This window comes from Astatotilapia calliptera, chromosome 16 (assembly GCF_900246225.1).
Source record: "Astatotilapia calliptera chromosome 16, fAstCal1.2, whole genome shotgun sequence".
NCBI classification, from domain to species: domain Eukaryota; kingdom Metazoa; phylum Chordata; class Actinopteri; order Cichliformes; family Cichlidae; genus Astatotilapia; species Astatotilapia calliptera.
The window spans coordinates 20,850,597-20,877,107 of record NC_039317.1 but is presented as its reverse complement, the minus strand read 5'-3'; the positions used below and the strand labels follow the sequence as shown (position 1 = coordinate 20,877,107).

General features: G+C 40.3%; 1 protein-coding gene across 6 annotated transcripts in view; it reads left to right on the top strand.

The window, feature by feature from the left end:
- The window catches only part of LOC113008116 (plakophilin-4), a 91,008-nt gene that overhangs the window by 29,013 nt on the left and 35,484 nt on the right, over nt 1-26,511 (top strand). For all 6 annotated transcript variants that reach the window (XM_026145286.1, XM_026145287.1, XM_026145288.1 and 3 more), the window contains exons 3-4: nt 16,355-16,467; nt 23,054-23,088. In XM_026145286.1, coding sequence (XP_026001071.1) covers nt 16,355-16,467; nt 23,054-23,088 — 148 coding nt within the window. The remainder of the gene's footprint in view (nt 1-16,354; nt 16,468-23,053; nt 23,089-26,511) is intronic.

Here is a 26,511-nt window from a genome sequence, read left to right as displayed (position 1 = left end):
AAATAATAAGTGGGTGACACATGCTTTTATAACCAGGTTTAATAAAAACAATACCATAAAGACTGAGGTCCATTTGTCATTAAAATACTCGATTGGGTTAGGTTTTGTAGTTGTTAGTCAGGTAGTTAACACGGGTTTATTATTTAAGATAATTATTGCGCTCAGCTAATTAGTGAAGATCTCGTTTCCACAGTTACTCTGCCTGTTAAATGTGCTCCGTGTCTACTACCTGGAGAAAGCTACCGGAAAAACGCTTTATTCTCTTCCTGTTTTGGTTGTACAATCAAGCCTTCATTTCCCCAGCAGAGTTGCCCTTTGGCAAACACAATTATAGAGTGAAGCGAGGCTCATAGCAAACCAACCTAAAGGCCGATTGTGCCATTATTCTGCATCCACTGCACAGTGCAATGAACATTTGCTCCATAATGATCAGTCAGGTCAAACAGTGTTTCAGTTGGCACTTTAAAAAGGAGGAATTGTATTTTGTGCTGTAGCGTTTTTTTTATAACAAAGTATTTAAAGCTTCAAACTGCTCCTCTTGAAATAGTGAATTTGTATAAATTGTGCTCTTTAGCGTAATTGTGTTTCATGCTGTAAATGCTGTTGGGGTGGCGGTTCAAAGGACGTGATTTTGTTGGGAATAAAAGATGTACCACTTGAGTCTTTTTTTTTTTTCTTTTTTCCCCCTTTTAATTTCCTCCAACTATTAGTGCCAGTCACACACAGTGTTGGTCAAGTTACTTGAAAAAAGTAATCAGTAACTAATTACTGATTACTTCCCCAAAAAAGTAATCCCGTTACTTTACTGATTACTTATTTTCAAAAGTAATTATTACTTAGTTACTTAAAAGCACAATTTACAACCTGAATAGGTGATAAAGCGATAGATCTGTCAGGCCAATTCTACTTTTTCTGCATAATCAATCATACAAAATGTAATCAAATGGAAAAGTCTCTTTTTAAAACTTGTTTTATTAGTTTTAATCTTTTAACTTTATGCATCAAGAAAAAATTTAATTATATGCAACATTCTCTGACTTTAAATGTTAAACTAATTTATTCAACCTATTTTCTGCACATTCCAGCATATAAAATATTTTTTGTGTGTGTTTACACTCACTCTTTCAAATAGATGCAAGTAAAACAGCAGAAAATAAATAACATCAAAGACTAGCGGTCCTGTTGCTCTATTTTCACCTGTAAAGCAGGAGCAGGGTAGGCGGAGGTTTACCCTGGTGCAGGTGTGCTGCAGCGGTCAGTGGAAGAATCTGCGAGTTTCTCTGTGAATTTCCCATTACGTCATAGTGCACTAGGTGCTTGTTTAGGGTTTTTTTTTTCGCTGTAAAATGAAGTTTTCTTCCCACGCACAACGGACACTAATGTTTTTGTCACTTTTTATGGAATCAAACTTAAAGTAAGGTCAGTACTTCCACGCTTTAAACGCTGCACGCTCATACTCTCTCCCGTACTCGATATATGATCCATTATTGATCTGCACACAGCTGTTGTCACAAATGTCGCACTCGCTTATGTCACTGTCATGAGACGTTCTTGCAAAAACAAAATCACGGTTTTAGTAACGCAGTAACGCAGCGTTCCTACGGGAAAGTAACTGTAATCTAATTACCGTTACTTTACTCGTTACTTGAAAAAAGTAATCGGATTGCTATCTCTGGTCACACATTACTGTTTTTGTATTTAATAATGGGAAAGTGTTGATGACTTAGTAAGCCAAGGTAGTGAAATTTGGGGAACACGGGGAAGAATATTCACCACAACAACAAAACATTTTCTGAAAGATATTGTCTGGAAATGAAATGTAATGAATTAAAGTTAGTCACTGTGGAATCTGTTCATCAACACTGACACGATTATACATCCCCCTCAAACAGTCATTGTTATTGACAGTCATTCTTCTGTTGTCATTCTCTTGAACCAGCTGCAGCACTTGCCAATACAAATGACAGCTCTTTTAATAGCATCCAGCTCATGTGACAAACCTAAATGATGTTTTTGTCGAGCCAAGTCGTAACTTTATTTTCTTGCCAGTATTTTGTTTTTCCCGCATTCTCTCATCTTTTAGTATGATCTTTTAATAGACAACAAATGTTTTAATGTAGCAGATTACTGGTCAGTGATTATGTGTCATTTATCTGACATTTAGATGTCAGTGTCAGATAAGAATAAGAAAGGTTAACCAATCAGTACGCTTGATACTTCCATTGTTTAAAAGCAATGGAAGAGAAACCTGTCACGATTTAATATACTAATACTCAACTCTGGTTTGGTGGCCTTGGGATCATCTTTCTGCTTTTTGCGGATGATGTGGTTCTTTTCACTTCATCAGGTGATGACCTCCAGCTCAGAGTGGAGCAGTTTGCAGCGGAGGGAGAAAAGGCAGGAATGAGAATTGCCACCTTGAAGTCTGAGGCTGTGGTTCTCATCAAGAAAAGAGTAGTGTGTCTGCCCTGAGATTAAGAGAAGTTTAAGTATCTTGCGGATCTTGCTCAAAAGTAAGGGGGGGTCTGGAGTGGGAGATTGACAGATGGATTGGTGCGGCATCAGCAACCATGCAGAAACTATATTGATCTGTTGCAGTGAAAAAGGAGCTGAGCCTTAACATGAAGCTGTCAGTTCATAATTCAATCTACATTCTTATTTTCACACAAGATTTGGGTAGTGACCTAAAGAATGAGATTGTTGATACAAGCGTTGAAAATGAGACTCCTTCATTGGGGTCTGCAGACGGTTCCTTAGTGATAGGGAGCTCATTCCATCAGGAGGGGCTCAGAGTAAAGTAGAGACACTTGAGATTACTTGGATGCCCCTCAGACACCACCTAGAAAGAGGTGTTTCAGGAATGTCCTCCTGTGGGGAGATCCACTGCAGAGATGATATCTCTAGGGTGACTTGGGATCAACTCGGTGTACCCCCTGGAGTAGCTGGAGGTGGCAGCTGGGGAGAGGGAGGCCTGGGCATCTCTGTTTAGACTCAGCACCCGAGTGCCTTTATTGTGATCTCGGGTGACTTCAACCATGTATCACTGGACAATACACTACCAACATTCAAACAATATGTGGACTGTCCCACCAGGGGAGAGAAAACTTTAGACTTACTGTATGCTAACGTCAAGGATGCATACAGCTCCTCCTCCCTCCCCCCACTTGGTAGGTCAGATCATAACCTGATTCACCTCACCCCCCGCTATGTGCCAATTGTGAGGAGGGAACCTGTGACCACCAGGACTGTTAGGAGGTGGTCAGAGGAGGCAATAGCGGAACTACAGGGCTGTTTCGAGGTGACCGACTGGGAAACACTCTGTGAGCCTCACGCCGAGGACATCAATGGGCTTACTGAGTGTATCACAGACTACATAACTTTCTGCACCGACTCCATTGTTCCAGCTCAGACTGTTCATTGTTACCCAAATAACAAGCCGTGGGTGACTAAGGACATCAAAGCCCTCCTCAACAACAAGAAGAGGGCTTTCAGAGGGGGCAACAAAGAGGAGGTGAGGAAGGTCCAGGTGTTACTAAAGGACAAGATCAGAGAGGCTAAGGACAATTACAGGAGGAAGCTGGAGTGGAAACTCCAGCAGAACAGCATGAGAGAGGTGTGGAGGGGCATGAAGACCATCACTGGATTCAGGCCAACCAACAGCAGGGGAGCTGAGGGAGGTGAGAATAGAGCCGACGAGTTGAATCTGTTTTTCAATAGATTCGACACCACAGTGTCTGCTCCCACCCCCACAACCTCACCTGCAGTCAGCCTGGAATCCAGAGCCACACCACTGTGCCAGCCTCTCTCTTCACATGTTGCCTCCTGTGAGATTCCTGACACCCCTCCCCCACCCATCACCTTCACTCAATACCAGGTTGAGATGCAAATGAGGAGACTTCACTCAGGCAAGTCTGCTGGACCAGACGGAGTGAGTCCCCTTGTCCTCAAGGCCTGTGCCCCCCAGCTGTGTGGAGTCTTTCATAAACTGTTTATGCTGAGTCTGAGTCTGCAGAGGGTCCCGGTGATGTGGAAGACATCATGCCTCGTCCCTGTACCAAAGACGCCTCGTCCCAGTGGCCCCCAGGATTACAGGCCCGTGGCACTGACCTCCCACATCATGAAGACCCTGGAAAGGCTCATCCTGGACCAGCTGCGACCCATAGTAAGACCACATCTGGATCCCCTTCAGTTCGCTTATCAGCCTCGTCTCGGAACAGAGGACGCCATCATCTACCTGCTCAATCGTGTCTACACCCATCTGGACCAGCCGGCGAGCACTGTGAGGGTCATGTTTTTTGACTTTTCCAGTGCTTTCAACACCATCAGGCCGACCCTCCTGGGTGATAAGTTAGCAGCGATGCAGGTGGATGCTTCTCTGGTGTCCTGGATTGTTGATTACCTGACAGGAAGACCACAATATGTACGTCTCCCACAGTGTGTGTCTGACAAGGTGATCAGCAACACAGGGGCACCACAGGGGACTGTCCTCTCCCCCTTCCTCTTCACCCTCTACACCACAGACTTCAGCCACTGCACAGAGACCTGCCATCTTCAGAAGTTTTCTGATGACTCTGCGGTGGTTGGATGCATCAGCAGGGATGATGAGACAGAGTACCGGGCTGTGGTCGACTCCTTTGTCACGTGGTGTGAGCAGAATCATCTGCAGCTCAACGTGGCAAAGACCAAGGAACTGATCGTGGACTTCAGGAAGACCAGGAAACACTTGACCCCTGTTTCAATCCAGGGGGTCAGTGTTGACATTGTGGAGGACTATAAATACCTTGGAGTACACATTGACAATAAACTGGACTGGGCTAAAAACACCACAGCACTTTACAGGAAGGGCCAGAGTCGTCTCTATTTTTTGAGGCGACTGAGGTCCTTCAACATCTGCCAGAAAATGCTGAGGATTTTCTATGAGTCTGTGGTGGCCAGTGCGATCCTCTATGCTGTTGCATGCTGGGGGAGCAGGCTGAGGGTCGCAGATGCCAACAGACTTAATAAACTGATCCGTAAGGCCAGCAATGTTGTGGGGATGGAGCTGGACTCCCTCAAGGTGGTGTCGGAGAGGCGGATGCTGTCCAAGATAAAGACAATGTTGGATAACACCTCCCACCCACTCCATGACATGTTGGTCAGTCACAGGAGCTCGTTCAGTGAGAGACTGAGATTACCGAAAAGCACCACTGAACGACACAGGAAATCATTCCTGCCTGTGGCCATCTCCCTGTACAACGCATCCACTTAACACACTGTTTGCTGCTACAACTACACATGTTTCTTTTCCAAATATTTATTTATAAGTGACTTATGTATTTAGACTGCTGCCCGTCGACCCAGACCCCAAGCAGTTGGGTGTGTGGATGCATCTATGCATGCGTTGTTCAGGATTTCTTAAAATCTTCTAAATGATTTAAAAATCATTCTTACCTTAACTGAATCTTTCAGTATACATTATCTTTTAGACACTTGTACAAGGTTCACTTTCAAACTAGCTGTGATGGGCTGATGTGAGGTAAGTTCAGGCAAATGTTTAATGTTCTGCAAAAGGTGGCTCTATATTCAGAACGTCAAATCATTAGCACAGGGAATATAGTTTAATTGCCACCAAATAATTTACTAACTGAAGCATTCAATTTATTGTTGCATGTTGATTACTAGATTGCATGCATATTTAAAGAGAACCTATTATGCTAATTTCCAGCTCTAATGTTTGAACTGTACTAGACTAGCTTTGCATAATTCAAAGCTCAAAATAATTAGTGGTGCAGTCTCTAGATCATCCACTGATTAGAAAAGGATTTGACCAACTTTCTGCTGATTGGTTGTCTTCTGCGCACAGTAGGTTTGAACAGCAGGCGAGTGGTGCTGCTGTACTCATAGCCAGAACTGTGTGCCTGTCCACTCGCATACAAAGCCAAAAGTTTGGATAAAAAAACTGTAGCTGAGAAAATATTGTAATGTTAGGAGACGTTTTGTGTGCCCAAGATGTGATTTAACATGTGATGAACGTACCAGGTTAAAGAGATTTAACCTCACGGAATTAAAAGAGAATTATGAATGAAATAACTCAAGCAATCTGACATCAGTATAATGTCCACAATAACCTTGGTTTCAGTGAACAGAGCCATAAGTAGTAAAAATGTACTGGTACAGCATAGAATTAGATTAGATGGCAGGAATGACCGAGATCTGTACCAGAAATCCAAATGTTCATGGAGCCAATCCTCTACTGCAGGATAATCCTGCTATGACCTTGAATTCCATATCTGTCTACAGACAGTTACGTCAATTTATTCTCTATAGAAGAATGTCAAACATGATTTTAGTAGCTCAGCAAGTTTTCGCTTTAAAAGCTTGTAATGTTGTAATAAAAGTCTTAGCAGAAATGATGTTCTATTGTGAGCTTGCTGTTCCATTATTATTTGTTAGTATAACTGTGGACTTTTTTCATATAATGAGTTTTTGCATTATAAAAAGCTCTGGAACAGCTGTGGGTGGTAAAGTAGTTTTCCCCGTGATTCACCTATAGCTTATATTCTCTTACCTCAGCAAGCCACTTTACTGTATTTATAAATGTCTTTCTCTGCAACATAGCTATTACAATTCTGCTATGGTGGCATGCTGCTGCAGCCAGTTTCCTAAAACCTTAGTATTTAGCAAGGTGACTTTGTGGCAGGTTTTGTAAGTAAATTCCCTGCGTGGTTCCTCCAGGTCTGTTCGCACAGCCTGCTCTGAGGCTTGTTCTCTTCGCTCACACCTCAGGCCTGCTTTTCTGTCCCTGCTGCTGCAGAAATCCTATAACCTCTGCTGTCATTCTCCCACTGCGTAGTTGTGTCTGCAACACTGCAGTGTGGGTGCTGAGCTGTCAGGGCCCATTGCCCCTTAATGAACAATCATATTTTTGTTACATTCTTTAAGTGGACAGTCTATATCAGTTACCTAAAATGGATATAAATGCTGCAATTGATTGTGCATCCTACACTTTCACTGACTGACAGTCAGATCAGATATTAACCACATCTCTTACTAATTAGCAAGTTGCCCTGAAGAAATCACTTGACTCTGCACCACCTCCTGCTCGGCTGTTGTACGTGCTCTGCTACATATGCTACAAACAGTGATGAAAGTATTAGTCATATCTGCATATATTCGACAGCATATACAATAAATTGAAATGTTTTATAGGCAAATATTGGCTGACGGATACATATTGGTCGGGCTCTTTCACCCATTACGACTTGATGTAAAACATTCCTCTACAATCAATCTTTACAGTGATACACCTGAACTTTCAAAGCATTAGATATGCATTAAAATGGATGGAATGATGTATTCCGGTTTCCCAAATTGAAAGTTGTAAGCAGAAATACTCACCAAGGTGATGCTGGATGCAGAATATTCTTGCTGGGTTTTTGTTGAAGTGAAGACATAAATAAATACAGTACACTGTTACTAATTCATGAATGTAAAAAGTAATAATAATATACAGATTAATAGAGTACATTGTGGCATGTTTAAAATTTTATGCAAACGGTGTCAGAAGTTAATGAACTCATCTGTTTTTAATTGACCTTAGGACATGTAAGGCAGCTCGTGAATGGTCATTAAGGATTTTTAGATGATGATGTTTCCAAAGCTAATGAATTCTGACTATTTAAATGTTGTTGTAACAACATTTACAACCATTGACTCCTGAATAAGATTGTAAATTAAAGTTAATTAATGGCTGCTAAGCAGCACAAGGCCAGAGTTGTTATGGCAGTGCTATGGACAAGTATTATAAAATATAATGCTTTAGGTCCGCAGTGGAGCCAGGGTGGCTTCTACTGTAGGACAATGAACCCAAATGATACTGCAAACTCCACTGCTTAAAGTAATGGGAGTAGCCTCCTAACATTTAGCACCCTTAAAAAACTGTGGTTAGGGTTTTAAGTGGGATGCTTGAAAATATCAAGCAGTGATCTGTAAATGAAAATGTTTTATAAATTCAAGACTAAAAGGAGCCCTCTCAGGTCTGACTCAGTAGGATGCACAAACTTTCACATATGGTGTATTTACTGTTGTAAGTTCATGAAAAGTAGCATTTCAATGTTTGATATGTTTGCTGAAAGGGTTTACTATTCTTTCTGTTTTTTAAAAAAAGAAAAAATGTGTAGTGTGCACATGTGTTTTAGGTTTACACTATAGTTGGAGTGGTTCATGCTGTAGTTTGTTTTCTTTGTGTTGTAGAAGTATGCTGTTTGCGAAGAAGTCATTCTTTTTTTTTTTTTAAAGGCATGTGTAAGTCAGTGTTTTGTTTTTTTTAATGAAGCTACATGACATTTGAGATGTGTGTGTCTGTGTCTGTGTGTGCGCAAGCTTCTTTTATTTATACACTGTTTGTATGCTGATGCAGCATTGGGGTTAAGCCACTTCAGGCATTTCTGATGGGTCTGTACTGTCAGCAGGACCCCTAGATAGGACGTGGGAGAGTGTACGTTTGTAGTATGATCTTCTGCCACGTGTCATTTATTTCTTTAGGGCCTTTTTAAGGACACAAGGGGACAGGATCTGATTCAGCACTGTGACTACAGGCAGATCAGGCCAAACAAGCTCATTGTAATGACAAATAAAAGCACTAGTAGGTAGAGCAGGGCGATATGGCCAAAAATATTTATCACGATATATATTTGAAAATTTGCGGTAACGATATAACCGACGATATAATTGATGAGAGACAAAATACAACTCCACAACATTACTAGCGCAAAAAGACAACCTTCCATTTATTTTCACTTAAACAAGAAGCTGGTTTTTATGTACATTAAAGCTTTATAAAAATGTAACAGTGCAAATGCAAATTCCTTGCTGAAAGTTTAACCAAAAAGCATTTCCAGTAGAAATGGGCTGACATATCCTGAGCATAACCATGTATAATATCCACTGAAGTTAAAAAGAGGTGCTTTGCAACATTAAACTGCAGTGTGCAGTACGCATTTTTCGGACCATAAGGTGCACGGGATTATAAGGCACATTAAGCGAAACAAAGCAGTCAGATAAATCAAACTTTATTAAACTCATTCTTCTTGCTTCCTCCACTTCTGTACCATTGATTCATTAATGTTGAATTCTCTGGCAGCTGCTCTATTCCCATGTTGCTGCAGTATATTAATGACTAACCTCGTATTGTGGATGGATTATCTCAGTTGTTCTCCTGACTGAAGTTTGGTCCGTTTACAGCATCCTGCCATGCGATTGCATTTGTCTCTAACCATGAAGAACCTTCACGTTAACTTTTATAAGTGGAAAAGTGTTAGTGTTCGTCCTTCAGCTTCACTGTTTATGTTATGCTAACATAGCTGTGTCGCTAGCGATCACATAGCACATCATTATATACCAGCTAGCCCAACTTCAGTAACCCTGCAAACGTCGCTGCTGTTTAGTTTCCTGTCTTCATTTATGTTGGAAGTGATAGCAGAGCTGTACGTTTGATTTTTTTCAGAAATCTCTCAGTCAGAACATGCAATATCATGCTTAGGTAACTAGCGAAACTAGCGAGCTAACTTCCGCTAGCTTCCTGCTAACTTCTAACTCCGTTAAATGTAATAACTTTTGTTTTCATGGATGCCTGTAAGTTAAACTTTATAGTTACACCTGGTAAAGCAGCAATGCTGATCGTTTTATTAAAGATGAAAGAATTTAGACAGTTTTTAACTCTAAGTGATGCTGCAGTGTTGTTTGACCTGAAGTATACGGAGTTTAGGACCCAGATTACTCCCAGATTTAAGAGCATCTTAGTCCGACAAATATGACAATAACAATGGCCGCTTGCATGTTCTGCAAAAAAATGTGCTTTGTTGTGTATCTGATGGACAAACACCAAACCAGTTCCACATCACGGAAGTTGCACCATTTTTACAAACCAATTCTGGTTCATCTGTTTCACTCAACAATCGACCATGTGCGTATGAAAACAAAGGCACTGCGCATGCGCGTTTTACTCCCATTCTATCGCAATATTTCATTTTCCTATCGTTGCCTAACATTATACCGGTATTACCGTGAACGGTATAATATGGCCCAGCCCTACTAGTAGGGCCCTGTTGGCACATGAAAATTGGTCATCTGTTGTCCCTATCGTCTCCTTCCACTTGATACCAATAGAAGCTTAGGCTGGGCCCAAAATCTTTGTTTAAGCTTAACAAGTTTCTAATGGTCATTACTGCTGTGCTTGGCCTTATTGTACTGGGGTGAAAAGAAAATATATTAATTCCACAGAGCAGTGACTTTTCTCGTTTTTCTTTCTCTTCCTCGCTCTCTCTGGCTCATATGAGCCCCACTTATGAGACTGATCCTTGTCCCTTTTTTTTTCATCAGACCATGGGTCCCATTTTGGCACACAGCCCTTTGTTATAACAAGGTAATTATAGACGCACTGAAGTCATGTTCATAATAGCCTTAATGACTCGTGCAGGATAGGGGAAAGTCTATTGAAATGTGTGCAAGAAAATGAAAGCTCTAAAACACTTTTTTGCTAAGGAGAGCCTGAGGATGTGATAATAAAGAGGCATTTATGGCAGCAATCCTTGGTGCCAACTGAGAGGCCATTCTCTCAGCATGACAAGAATGATGCCTTGTTGTTTTAATGCCTGACTATTTATATATCCGTCTTGAATTGATTATTGGATCATTGGATTGTCGTATCTATCTACAGTCATAACAGTATGCAAGAAAAGCACTGTAACCTACACTGTAACATGCATGGTAACCTGATGTGCAGTGTCCTAGAAACATTGCATTGATTCACTGTGTAGCAGATCTTAACAGCACTGATAAGTGTATTTATAATAATATGTCATGTAAGCACAGTATATTGATTAGCACAAAGAGAATAACAAAAAGTAATGGGTTGCAATTGTATCTAGCTTGCTCACATTGCTAATGCAATAGCAGTGCTGCCTCAGGCATATTCAGATTTTCTTATTTTCATAGCTCTGGCAGTCGTGTATGGACTCAGCTCTGAGTTCTTGCCGCGTCCCTGAAAAAACGTAACGCTTTGTTCAAGATTTATTAGATCCAAATTCAACACGATCAGCTCGGTTTCACTCATAACAGCAGAGCAATGCAGAGATCACAGCGCAAAAGCATGAATGCAAACAACGACATAGCCCACGGCATAGGCGTAAGCTCTACGGAGATTCACTCAGTACCATAAATTAAGTTGTCAAACAGGAGAAAATACCTGGAAGACAGAGCTCCAAGCTGGAAACTTTGGACTGTCTCCATGCTTCTCCATAGTAAGAAAACAACAGGGTTGGGGTGGGCTTGCAGGCAGTGTGTCCACCTACTATAGGCTGGGAGAAACTCTGAATATCAATAGTGACAGCCTTATGGCTGCAGCAGATGTCTCTCTGTGCTGTGCCTGATCAAGATCATAGACCAATTCATCAGTGGGATTAAAGAGCAGCCAGTTTCTGTGAAGTATTTAAAAAGACACAACTGTGTCTGTTTTGCTTACACGTGCCAATGTATAATAAAAAACTTTGCAGCCTGAGATGAAGTTGCTGGACTCGAGAAGGACGCACGTTGCCAAATAAAACAATTGGATTATGAGCTTAGGAGAAAGAAGGCATAGAACTGCTGGGCCAAGAAGAGTGACATTTGCAGGAGCAGGAAATCTCTCAAATCACTCTTCGTTCAGGCAGTAAACAAAACAGTTTGGTGCGTGTTTCTCACCATATGTTTGAGTCTTATCCATAAGCATCTGCCAAAGGAAGCATAAAACATTCATAACTCAAGCTATACCCATGCAAGATTATTGTTTTGTAGTTTAGGTTTATACATGGATGAAATTGCACATATGTCTATGTATTAGTCTCATTTATATTTGACTGTATCAAGCCAGGCCTTGACCCAATGCTCCCAGACTATCACTGCTAGTGGGAGTGTGCGCTTTAAATATATGAACGGTCCTGTCACCTCGATGTTTTATACAGACTCACCATGCTCTTTATGAGGTAGACCTTTTTTACCTGCTTAATAGCAGTATTTAATATCTAATTTGCCACATCATCACATGGTAACAATACGGTTCATTTAGGCATGTATATGTGGTAAAAAATGACCTGATAAAGTTTAATTAGAATGCAGAGTAAAGGTGATTTAATTGACCTTAAACATAGCGTGGTTATTGGTGCTAGCTGGGTTGGTCCAAAACTGCTGATCTAATGGGATTTCTCAGCATCATTTCTTTGGGTGAAAATGGCTTTTGATGCCACAGCTGAGGAAAATGACCAAACTGCTTCAAACTAAGGGAAAGGCAAATTAACTCTAACACTCTTTACAACCAAGATATGCTGATGAGGATCTATAAACGTACAATACATCAAACCTTGAAGGGCATGCACCACTGCAGCAAATGATCAAACCAGGTGGTGCTCCTTTCAGCTAAGAAGAGGAAACTGAGGCTATAAGTTGCCCAAAATTGGGACAGCAAATTGGAAAAATGTTTTCTTGCCTGATGAGTCTCGATTTATACTGCAATATTCAGATGATAGTGTCAGAATTTGGAGTATAGACTACTGGTGAGTGCATAAATGTGTGGGAGATTTTGGGCCCTTTAGTACTAGCTGAGCATTGTTTAAATGCCACAGCCTACCTGAATATTCTGGCTTTGTCCATCTTTTTGTGACCACAATGTTCCCATCTACTGATTGCTGCTTCCAGTACCATAATGGGCACTATACCCAAATGACCTCCACAGGCACCAGATCTCAATCCAGCAGAGCACTTTTGGGATGTGGTGAAACAGGAGATTCGCATCATGGATGTGCAACCGAAAAATCAGCAGCAACTGTGTGAAGCTATCAGGCCAATGTGGATTTCCTTGAAATCTCTTGAGAAATGTTTCCAAAAGCTTGTTGAATCTATGCTGTGAAGAATTAAGGCAGCTCTAAAAGCAAAAGGTGGTCCAGTGGGGTTTTAGCGAGGTGGCTGATGAATATATTTGTGTGTCCATATGAATTATCTCCCCTATAAATGTCACTGTCACCTTATGTTCTCTTTCCTGTGCACAGGTGCCATACTCACACCAGAGTAATTCAAGATTTGTATCAGAAGGAATGGGGCTCTGTTTGAATCACTGCACCTTTTTCTCTCTCTGCTTGTGACTCACACAGTTGTCACTAGCATTCAGTATCCTTCTCTTAACTCTTACTACTTGTTTCCTCTGAAAATTCTTCTTATATAAACTAGCCCTCTGCCACATTGGTGATCACTTATACCACCTCCAGACTGCAGATGCAGCACGTGTTCAATCTGCAGTGAACCACTTGACATTTAAACGCTAGTTTAATTAATTTTTTCCCTCTCGATTGCGGTGCTGGGTACTGTACCAACCTCTTTCAACCATGGTCGAGATGAGGGTGACTGACGAGAGTTGACCCATGCAGTGGACCCACCCCCAGTTTTGGTTTTGCCGTGTTGGTCTGAATGGTGTTCAGTCCTGGGGCTTGAATGAGAGAACGGCCTGTATTGTTGGTAACCTTCGCGCTCTGTGTGCATTTTATTTTTTTTTATCAGTAGCTATTTTGTAACAGCTAACTTCTTAAAATGAATGTTGTGTCAGAATGTATCAAACCCGTTGACAATCTGCATATGTCTAGTTCAGAAATTCCTTTCAATATTTGTATTTTGACTGCTTACACTTAGCTCCATCTGTCACAAGAAAACTGAGAATGGAAACGGGAGTGACTGGTTGGGATGAAGGGTTGAAATTGGCAATTTTCATGCGACTAAATCTCTCAGTAGGGGTTATGTGTCACAGAAAGGATTGATGGCTCATTTCTTCCTCTAAGTAAAGTGTTGCTGTGGCCACCCTGTTTCCGTCCTGCTTTGCTGTATGTGCGCTCTGCAAGCTTGTAGGCATATGCTTGTACCAGTAACGAGGAGACGATGACGTGATTGTTTTTGTTTTGTTCCTGGAGAGTCTTCCTACAAAAGTCCGCCTGTGCTAGGCAAATAAATGATTAGTATAATATAAAAAGACACAATCTAATCTGCAACTTGAGTCTCAGCAATGACAGTCAAGAGCCAATCAAATTTAAAATATGAATACCAGACAAAGTGAAATTTAATCAGAGATGAGTGACAAAACATGATTGTTTAGTTTATAGAACTGCCAGTATATATTTTAAAAATCTAAATCATGCATTTACTTTTTGTTTACCCCTCAGCCTTTGACTTCAGATAAGTAGCTCTGGTTTTGTAGCTGGATTTCTTTTCTTTTTTTTTTAACTTAGTGTTGTGTGTAACCATGTGCCTCTATCACTGCTGCTAATACTTTTACTGTCTGCATTTTTACCTCCATTATTTTCTTTTCCATTTTTCCTTTTTTTCTTCTTTTGTGAGCCTTGAAAGCACTTTGGATCAACTGTGTTGTGTTTGAAGTGCTTTACAAATAAGGGTTCCACAAGGAAGTAGAACATAACAGCTTTCCTACCCGCTTACTCTCTCTCACTGAAGTCAAGCTTCACATATCTGCAACTGAGGTAGATTTCAGGAAAGAGGTGAGCAGTGGAGAGTACAAAGTAATAGTTTGGGGGAGGGGTGGGCAGAACATGTCTACAATGTAGAGGGAAGTTTCAGTTCACCCCCAGGGAAGAGTAGGTGTGAAAAGTAGGCTGGTCTTGGTGCTTTAAACTGACTAAATTTCCTCAGTCAGGTCACAAAAGGAGGTGATAGGCAGGTAATGTGTTCGTGTGTAGATTTAGCTGGCTGCGAATAAAACTGACCGTGGTTGTGCGCATTACTGGAATGGCTAAGGAAAGGATTACACTCTAAGGACACGGACATTGCGGACCCCAAAGCCAAGTGTTATTCCTGTTGTATTTCAGTGAAGTCTGCTTCGGTTTCACCTGAAAGGCGTAGTTGTTGGTCCATTGTGTGGTTACAAAGAATTGGCAGACACACGGATTGTCCACAAAGATCCTCGTCGATGTCATTCGGACCCAAAGAGGTTCTAGCGTACGCATGTATGCAGAAACTGCAACAAGCTTTTAAGGATAGCGAGGGAACGATTGTCCTATTCATATACTGAGTTATGTTAACTGAGGTCTCTTGGAAGAAAAAAGCAAGTGTAGGCTCTGCTGCTATCCTAGCAGTGTGGTGAGTACAAAACCAAAAAAAAAAACAACCCAAAATATGCAAATGGGTGTATGTGTGCAGTTATTTAGTCTGTACCAAAGACCTTGTGTGTGTCTTATGACTGTCATGATGCAGTGCTTGGAGCTAGAGATCTGTGCAAGCAATGGCCTTGTTCAGGCTAGATAATTAGTCAAATGCTGATTTCTCCTCAACTCCCATAGGAACAGTGTCACCTAGGCCAAATATCACCTATTGAAGTGGTGCTTGTCTGTCTGTGTGGGCTTGGAAAATTGCATTGCTGTGTAGGCTCCAAGTACATACAGTTTGTTCCATACGTTTTTGGACAGGGGACAATATTTCTAATTTTGGCTCTTGACATCATCACAGAGGATTTCAAGTAAAACAGTCGACATGTAAGGAGTTTGATAAAATAGTTGCATTAACTGTTTGGGACTTACTGCCTACAGTGTGTAAAAATAATAGGGATCTGTTGAAAGACATAGAAAACAATAATCACAGTAATGTTTTTTGTAAGTGCATAATCACTTCATTAATAAAGATTACTGTTTTATTACCTTAAAATGAGGCCTTTATGTTTATTAATTAATGCCTGTGGTGCTCTTCACTTTGCTCACATATGGCATAGACATGGTCGGCTAATTTATCTGGTTATTTTTAATATCTTGTTAAACCAATCTATGCAGTCAGATGACAAAACCTTGGCTGTTTACAGTTACAGAGAATGCAACATTGCATTTGGGTGGACATGATGAAATGAATATATTTACAAAAACCAAAAGAATTTGAATTTATAATAAATAGCTTTTAAAAACCTAAAGATATTAATAATCGCTGTATGTGTGAAGATGTTGGTGGAAGGTTTAATTCAGCTGTTAAGGAATAGATGGGACTATTTACATACACGTGCTGTTATCATTATAGTAAGAAAGAAGCAGCTTGTTTTCTAGCTATTGTGTGTTCTCTTCAATGCTTGGAAAATGAAATATTCGTGATTGCGTCTCTCTAAGGAGATCTCTGTAATCTCATCATTAACCTATGCACAGTGATGAACCACAATGACATGGAGCAGGCTGCCAACTGTTAACTTTCCCCTCCCATATTGACTTCATATTTTTCATATTTGCCAATCGAAGTCCATATTTCTTTTGAGCGAGAATGTATTTCTGACCCTTGGTCCCCCGACTGTCTTTATTGTGTTTATGTGCAGGAGCTTCAGTTTGAGCGGCTAACCAGGGAGCTGGAAGTGGAGAGGCAGATTGTGGCCAATCAGCTGGAAAGATGCAGACTCGGAGCTGAGTCACCAGGCGCTGGTAGCAGCAGGTAATGAGAAGAGAGACACACACACACACACGGAGGAAGCCACAGTCCAACACATGGCTTTTCTATCCTTCACAGCAGTGGCCATACTCTGTGGTATAACCTTATGGCATTATAGCATTGTGATGGAGCATCCCAGTATGCTCAATGATGCTCAGTGATTGGACTATGAATCTAAAATATTTCTCCGTCTTGTGCTTTAATCTGAGATGAACAGAATCAGTCCTTGCATGTGCATGCGTATGTATGTATGCATTTATATGTGTGAGCACGCATGATCGTGAGGTGTTGTTTTCTCAGCGACGCATTGCTGTGAGTGACTTGGCTCTGTGAGCGCGTTCCCACTTCATCAGCAAAGACACTAGGTTGCCTGATCATCACACCTCAGTGACCGCACATTCTGTCCTGTCTGCTGTGGCTCACACATGTCAGGTTCATTTGTAAGGCTCGATATAACGTTGAAATATCTCAACAGCCTCACAAGGCAGCTGCAACGAAGTTTTAACAGCAGTCTTATTGTCTTCTGCTGTAAAATGCATCCATGGTCCTCTTCTGTCATATGTAAACAACAAACCTTCTGCAGCGACAGAAACAATAGAGGCAATGAGCAGTAACAGTTGCAAATGCACAAACCAAAATACTTGCACAGTATGTTTATTATTGTTTTTAGGGCTTTGTCACGTAACGTAACTGTAAATGTTACTGTCACAAACACAGGACTATGACTAAATTGTTCCTGTTTGAGAGAAACAATAATTGGTGTAAACGCTTGATAATTAAAGTTGTATTACTGTTTGTTTTTTAATGTTCTGTTTTTGATGGCGAGTTTTTTTTTGTTGTTGTTTTTTTTTTTTAAATTAAAACTAAAAATGAAGCACTTCAAAACCGATTTGTACCGAGGTTTCCGTGACAATGGTAAAAGTTCATGCATCGTAAACATGAATCCTGTTATAGTTGCACTTTTAGTATCTTAAGCTGAAATGAGAGTAAGAGAATTTGTGAGTTATGATGGGAGTTATTTGTGTCTTTCATTTTCTTTGAATGTCTGGTTTACTGAAACGGCATACTGCTATACTACGAGTATTTTACTTGCAGTTAACCGAGCTGTACTCTGTCTGGTTTAGTCCTAAGCATTATGTCTCTTTGTAAGGTTTGATTCCTGAGTGCCGCTATAAAAATAATGATGAGATCACAAATTATGTAAACTGTCTTTGCACTTGAAAGATCAGTGGTTAGATTCCCGGCTCCTACAAGTGTGTATTTAGGCAACGCATTGAACCCCAAATTCAAACTAATGAGCGTGTGTGCCGAGGAGAAATGCTAAAAGTCCTGCACGAATAGTGTCAAAGTGGCCTGAGTGATCAGAAATGACAGAAAAGTGCTATTTACTCATTATGTTGTTTGGATCATGTGGTCAGAGCTAAGGTACAGTCATCTTTTTGTTGCACTGTACTCCTGTAAACACATGTATTTTTACTTTTTTTAATCTTCATCATATAACCAAAAAGAAACAACTACTTCTAATTATTGCTGCTATAGGTGGTTCTTCAAGCTTCTGATACATCTACATGCATGAAACACCAGAGCTGCTGCTGCCTCTCCTTAAACATCTTGCACCATACTATGCCCTCTAGATGGGCATGTAAGGATGACAGGAGTTGTAGCTCTAGTGTAAGGTTCCACCCTACCCTTATCTATGTTTATCTAATAGCTTAAATCTCTTACATACTACATCCTTCTGTATAGTGCTTTTTATGAGTGGGGGGCGAGCTATTTTCTTCACAAGTGGTCAGTGAATATAAATTCTGATGGCATGTTGCTACATTCACTCTCAAATGGGCCGTAACACAATTGGGATATATCTGGATACATGACACTTTGTTTCAAAAGTAGCTTTAATGGCTCTCTGAACTTTTCTGGCTTTCTGATAATAAGCCCTATGCCCTTAGATAGTGCATTCTTGCACTCTAGCCTGCATAACTCTAAAAAGCACTCACCTACCAGCACTGCTCAGTAAGTGTCCATTTCCCCTTTGTCCCTTTTTTAGAGGGGTGCAGATATACAGCGGCTTTAAGTGCTGCCAAAGAGGTGTGGACAACAGCTCTCTGAATTATACACAGCCCCAGTAATTACTTTAATTTCCTCTTTCAGAAAAATGTTGTTTGGAGCACAGTTTTAATGAGTCCAACCACACTATGGTTGTTCTTTATTCGTCCACACAAGGGAATATTTATAAAATGATTCATATATCAAAATTAATTTTGGGAATAAAGCTTAAGGACAGAGCAGTCTTTGTTTACTCAACCTAATTATTCCCTAAAATATCAAATCTTGTGTGTGCTAGACACAATGAAAATATCACCCAAATCTGTTTTGTGTAGCTTTCAGCTCATTGTCTTGATCCACTGGTCCATAAGTGACATTTGGCTTGCAAAACAAAGTGTTTTTCAGAGTAGTTGGTGGATTAAATGAGCCAAATACCAAAATCCCAGGCAATGTTGGACATGCAGTCGTCTCGTTGTAGGCTAAGTGTCACTTAAAAAGCATCACAAGAAAAAACTCGACTGAATTGGCAGACACAGGTTGTTGCTGTGGTTTGATTTTAATGAGGCTTGCCCTATACCTCGGTTGTTAGGACTGTCAGCTTGGGACTTAAGGCTTTCCGTGTATTTGCTACGATAGTAGTATGCTGTTTCTGTCTTCATAGCTATTAGTCACCTACTTATCTTGCCTCAGATACAACTCGGATACCTCTTTACCGCTTTAGAAATCTTTCTTTTTTTCACATTGCTAATGCTGCTGTTTGCACTTCTCTTGCCCACAAATTATGACATTTTACTGGCCTTCCATTCACTCATTTTATCTTTTAGCGGCATATTCTGTGTTGTGCATGTAATGGAACATGCATTTGTTGCAAACTGTTCAGTATGCAGTGTCTTTGGGTTGATATGCTCTCTGAACCAAACTGTCAGAGATCTCTTTATGTTGACATGCCTGTGCTCTTAAAAAAATGCAAGCACCACCTGGATTGCTTGGATCCATCAGCTGCATTTTGTTAGTGCTATCTACATGTTTGTCTCAACATTTTGTTGCCATACCTGAGCCAAGCACAACAGAACATCCATCAATTAAAAAAAGAAAATGCTTAAATAAAGCAGGGGCATCTGGCGCTAGAGGCTATCCCAGCCAAATTTGAGCAAGAAGTACATCTTTGGGTGGTTTACCAGTCAATCACAGGCCTAACACAAACAAAAGATTCACATTCACAGCCATGTACAATTCAGAATTACTAGTCGAACTCAAAAGTTTGTTTTTCTGCTGCCTTCCATTTGAAGTGGTGTCAGGCTTTCCGCTCGGTGAAGTCTGATTAGCCACACCAACCTCGATTTTGCAATTCGAGATGGCAGCTGCAACAAAAATGGTTTTAAGACTGTAAAACTATTGTGCATCTGTCACTAGTTAACCTGTACATTGTGTTCATACCCAAGTATTGCTACTGATGGCAAAATTTGTTTACCATGATATGGAGAGAAAACAAAGCCTTTTTTTTCTGACTGCTACTGAATTATGGTCAAGTTGGGTATGACATCACTACCAGTTCCAGTGTCCAACTTCCTTTGTATTAAGGTAAAAGGAATGCTGGCTTAGTCTGTGGGCAGAAAGTGGAGCATCCAGAGGGAACAAGTGTAGGCACAGAGAGAAAATGCAACCCTAAATGTTAACAAAATACAAAAGATACAAATTCACATAAATATGGTAACTAAAGTCAGCAAAATATGTATCTGTCTGCAGGACTGATCCAGCCTTCCTCCCGCTTTTCCTTCTTTTCTGTTACCAAACATCAGGATTTGCATCTTCCATTTATTCCAGTAGGAAAGAGTTGCAAGAGTATTTGAATGTGAGACAAGGTACATGGATAGAAGCAGAAATGCCTGGTATGGGCACATTCTTAAAATTTAGCCAGCGTAGTCTGACCCTCTGAACAAGTTAATTGAGTTTGAATGAAGTTTGAAACAATGTTATTAGCAAACAGCCAAGTCTGCAGTTTAGGATGCGTTTTATTATTTAAACTTAATTTATTCCCAGTGTCTGTTGGCAAAGTCCCACCTAAATATTTGCCTCTAATCATCCAGCCCTGCTCTCATCATGCAGATCACAATCAGTGTTTTGGTTGAGCTTTGTGATGTCTGTTTGAAAAAGCATTAAATTAAATTTTCTGCGAGTTAAGTGTGCAGGGCTTTTTTTCTGATTTGTTTTCAGTCTCTTGCATTTTCTTTTGACTGGGTGCCTTTTCCCCCCCCACCATCATGGATGCCCGACAACTCATCTTCACCTGAAATCTACTGCTGTAGATAGTCTTATGCTAACATAAGACTAATGCATGATGTTTTAAAGCCTGTATATGTACATGTAAATATAAACACATCAGACTGAGAGACTGAAACCACCTAGGACCCTATAAAGAAAACATACAACATTGCTTTTCACACCTTTCTTTTTTTTTTCTTTCAAGTAAGAAGACGAATGATATGGTTGTGGCTCGGGATTTGCGAGTGAATGGAGATTAGCCTCGAGCATTGAGGTCACACTGATTGGCTCAATAGCACAGCAGGACAACAGCAGAGGTGACAACACACTTGAGGGGTTCGGATTGGAGTCATTACATTTCGTGACACCTCCAGAGCTGGCCTCCGCCTTCATTTGTACAAGCAGACAGGGGGTGGCCATCAAACTTCACCTCTGGCAAACTTAACTAGAAGATGCAACCTCCACACCCAGCCAGCCTTTCATTAGCCAAAAGGACTGATGGGAAATAAAGTGTCATGTCACAGTTAGGCCTGTTGTGTATCACCATTGGCACTTTTACTCTCACTTAGCAGCGCCTTCGCTCTGCCTGCCGGTCAGCATGCAGCACGGGTGGCGCATAATCGTTACGGTAGCCATTCTTCTGCTTTATCTCCCATGCTTCAGTGAAGCTCAGCTCGCCCAACTTCCTCTTTTTAATTGCCTGCATGCTCATTAAAATTCTAAGAAAGTGCTTCTTAAAGCTCATTTAGTGTCACCTTAACTGGGAAGAAATAGCGGCAACACTTTGCTTGATATTAATGATTGGCAAATGGAAGATCTGAAAAAGAACGGGGTTGATGCACTGCTCCGAGGTCTCCTGCTTGGCCTCTGTTTCTTGTAATAACTAACTCTAGAACAGGAGAGTGAGTGGTTTTTACCTTTGATCAGTGATTTGATGTTCACACATACTTAAAATAATAAGTTTAGAGTCCTATTTAGTACCTGATAACTTGCTCATCTGTTCCACACTGCTCTTTCTTCTTAGCTGTATTTATTTGAGTCCATTCCATTCGCTACAATGTTATTTCAATTGTCTCTTACATTTTAGTTAGCTTTGTAACCACACTTTGGTTATTTGAAGCTTTCTAAAACAAAAAATTACCTGCTATAATTTAGCTTTCAGTTTGTTTCAGATCATGTTGTAGTTTCAGCATTTGTAATAAGAACTCTAGGTTAGGATTTAGGACTATCATGATCGAGGATTTGCACTGAACTGTAACTGGCCTCTTTCTTTAAATAGAGTTAAGTAGTTAAAACTGAGTAGCCTTTGGTTTAAGTCTTGGGATAAACAAAATATATTATAATAATTTTTTGAAAAAAGGCTTTCAGTCATCTACCTGGAAAAGAAAACAAATTGAAATTTAGGAAAATTAAGGCCTCCTATATACAGTAAAGCCTACAAACATCAGACGCATCTAGGACAAATGGGTTTACTACTAAAGCTAATTGTACTAGAAGCTTGTGTCATGCCTTTCATGCCAAAAACGCTCAGTGCAGTTGATTAGTATAAGACCATTTATATTACTGCACACTGTCACTGGATTCTTTCTGATTTTGTTGCTTGGTACGGTCTGTGTTATTCCCAAATAATGGACCCAAACTGTGATTTCTCTCTGGCTGGATCATTATTCCCCTGCATTACTCTCTGGAGGGTGACTACCTCTGTGGGATACAGGCTCCACTGGAATAAATACTGGTATTCATGTCAGGATTATGTCAGCATGTCAGGACATTGAGCTTAAAGACAGAGGGTGTGAATATACAATGTGATTACTTTTTGATTTACTCAGAGAGAGTTTCTCATGTGTCTGTGCTGCTTCAGCTCCCTTCAGGTTATATTCCATCCTTCGGCCGTTGACTTAGCATATTTACTAAATGAATGAAATGAATGTGGAAAAACAGCTGCCAGTCCTGCATGTGTGTGTATATGTATGTGTATATATATATATTTTTTCTTTTTTATGGCAGTGTGCAAACAAAATGCTAGCTGACTCATTTAGATTTCATCTGAGATGCAAACAGCTCCACTTTGGCAGCATCCTTTGAACCTCTAGCTGTTTTATCTCAAAAGCACTGATTACCATCTCTAATCTTGTTGTAAAAGGCACAAGTAGATGAGGCTCCAAGGTGTCTCATCCAGATGATGTCACTCATATCTTCCACTGTGGTGTCTCTGGTTCGTAGTGCATATATTCACCTTTTCATCTGTTGTTTTTGTTTTTTCTTGTTTTCTCCCCCACAGCTCATCTGAGAAGTCCCTACCTTGGAGAACTGCAGGTAATTACTGAAATGCTATTGCTGCTCATAAAATAATTTCTCATTTTACGCTGTGTCCGTTTACATTTATATTTGGTGTCTTTTATATCGGCGTATTTGCAGGAGTAATCAAGAATTGAAGCAAACACTCCCCCATTTGAGTCTGTACCCAGACCTGAAATTAGTCAATAATTAGTTAATAATTACACATGCCGCAGTGCTAAAACATTACGGGCCACGAGGCTCACCTACTTTCTCAAGGGCACTGACTGCTGTGGTTAACGTTCATACTACAATACATGGATTATTCAGATAAGCTCTCTGAAGGTTTCAAACTAAAAGTATTTAGTAAAAATATTTTCTATTTAAAACTGATTATTTTCTTGTTGGACCTGTTAGAACCTGAGAGAACAACATGCAGTTTATGCAGTGTTAGTGAGTTATATCGGCTAAGCTAAGTGCTTTTCAATTCTCCATTTGCAAAGCAAGGGCTGTGCATGTATCTAGACTTGATAAAATGTACATTTTGTGTGTTTGTGTGTGTGCATGGTGTGCAGTACAGACATGTTTTACATTTCCACAATAATCTGTGCTAATACAAGTGTTTTCAACCGCGCAATTGACAGCCCCAGGCATGTTCTTGTTTTAATAGTTACTTAAGCAATTTCTGCCCACTCAGATGAAACGCCATCATTGGCAGGTAGCAGAAAACTTTCTCTCAAGACCCCGTTGGTCTGTTTGTTTAGCCCGCATCTTTCAAGGATGTTTAGGCGACAACAGATAATGGATTAAATTTACTAATGTCTTTCATGGCTTATTAATTGCATAGTGGAAGACTGACTTTCTGCAGTGGTCATTAATCTTTTGTTTTCGATCCCATCAAAAGAGCCTTTGGGGGATAGCCTTGTACATATGCAGAGGGAATATAAATATCACACGGGTTTCTCTTTTTCTGCCCGAGTCCCAATTTCCATGCTGAATGCATTTCATTAGGGTTACAACTGAGTCGGGTACTAATCGCTGCCATTGTTTTTCTTTGTATTGATTTCTCATTGTGTTGTGGATGATAAATGATAGTCAGATGCGGTGATGTACTTTGTCCAATCTAAATGACTTAAACTCAAAATGTGTGGCACAGAGTGTAATGGGCCACAGTTTTCTCTGAGGCTCATCGGCCTCGTGAGCCATCGTACGTCTCCACCGACTGAGAGATCGGAGGGGAAGTGTTACTGTAGAAACAACTGTCTTAGCCTCAGGAAAAGTCAGTGCAGTCGCACCTCGTACATCTGCAAGAAGAGAGCAAGCACCCCAGAAATGGAGTATTCTGATTCTGATTCTGATTTTCTCCTTTTTCTGTGCTTCGTCTGTCTGTTTGTGTTTCGATCCCTTCTCTTTATCAAACATGCATTTGTCTTCATGCTGGCAGTTCAACATGTCAGTATCATGTTTGACTTTTTAATACTTCATTTAATGACCAAATTGTTTTGAAAATAAAAGGCAGAGGCAGTTTTATATGTAGAGTATAGCTAGGTGATAAGCATACAGTGATTGGATTGTTATTGTTGTTTAGGTGGAAAATTGGAAACTTGGGATCATCTGCTAAAATATTATTCTTCAGTAAGCTTCAGAAAGTGTTCCTAATACCTCAAAACTTGTAATGCTTTTTTTGTGAAAAACATACTTTTTTGTCAGGCAGCTTATCTTTCCCAAAGCAAAATGATAAGTCGTTCCTGTAAGTCATTGTAAAATTGCACAGGTTGTTTTTCTTCTGTGAGGGAGCTGTGAACTGTTCGGTTTCCATAAAGCAGAAACTGAGTAAAGACCTGGCATTTTAGAGATCACAAACCCATCTGGGTAAATATTCAGTAAGCATAATTCAGGATTAGGAAGAGGCACCTCTTCACCAGTGATCTGATTACATGTATACAAGACTCTCTACCAAGAACAAGAGTATCAGGATGCATTCCCACATATAATGAAGCTGAGATCCATTCAGACAATTACATTTATTGTCGAATAAACTTCTGATTCAGATTAGATTAGATTAGATAGAACTTTATTAATCCCTCGGGTGGGTTCCTCTGGGAAATTCGATTTCCAAAAAAGCACAGCACCGACAGAAGTTACAGAGTTATACACACACACACACACACACACACACACACACACACACACACACACACACACACACACACACACACACACACACACACACACACACACACACATATATAAATACAGAGACAATTTAAATAAAATATACGAAGGGGATAAATAGAATAAATAGGAATAAAAAATAAAAATACAAGTGAATTGCACATTTCAAGTATTGAGTTCTATTGCACTGTTGACTATTTACAAAAGTATTGCACAAAAGGTATTGCACAGTGAGGTGAAGAGGCACTACAGCTTAGTTGTTCCCCCCTCCTTTGTCCTCCTGTTTCCCCTCCCTCTCCCCTCCAGAGAGGAGTTAAACAGTCTGATGGCGTGTGGGACGAAGGAGTTTTTAAGTCTGTTAGTTCTTGTCTTTGGGAGAAGCAACCTGTCACTGAACAGACTCTTCTGGTTGTTAATGGCCGTGTGCAGAGGATGCCTAGCATTGTCCATAATGTCCATCAGTTTCTTTAATGTCCTTTTCTCTGCCACTGTCACCAGAGTGTCCAGCTTCATGCCGACCACCAGATTCACGATTCACCAGAATAACTTCCTTATAACTCTTCTTTCTCGGGTAAATCATTGGTCAGATCTGTTCACCATGCATTACTTTGTGAAATGATTCTTTGTGTATAATTTGTGTCATAAAGAAATCTTCTAAGGTAGATTGAGAGGGAAGATTCATGTCATTAGACGGCCCAGCCAGTATAAAATTTCACAGTTGAAGATACTTTTAAAAAATGCTTTGAAGGTATGCCTAACATAGTCCCAAGTTCTTCAAAAGACATAAAGTTATTGCTGATCGCTGTAGAGATCAGTCCTGGCTGTACGCTGTATTGTCCAAGACTCGTGGGATAGCTCTAGCTGGTCAACAAAAACATGATCAAAAAATTGGGAATAAACAACTTTAAGTGCAATATCAAACTGTGACATTTTTAATGTGTTTTGGAAAAATCAGTATACAGTGCTGTGTGTTTTACAAGCTATTACAGCATAAAATCACAGAATAAATGGGCAAACACTACAGCTTTGACACTGCCTGATATGTAACAGCAAATGCAACCACCCTGCAAAGTGAAATAATAGTGCTTGAAACCAGCAGTTATTGTCAGATCATCACAGAGGCACCTGGCCAGCTGTCCACTTGAATACACTCCACCCCTCCTCAATGCCTTGAAGACACAGAAATATAAGGCTGTACATGGACGGATGTTTTCTATAACTATAATAGATTTCTATCAATTAGGGTTTCAAGAGTCATTTCTTATTTGATGTCAGAAGGGAGAAAAA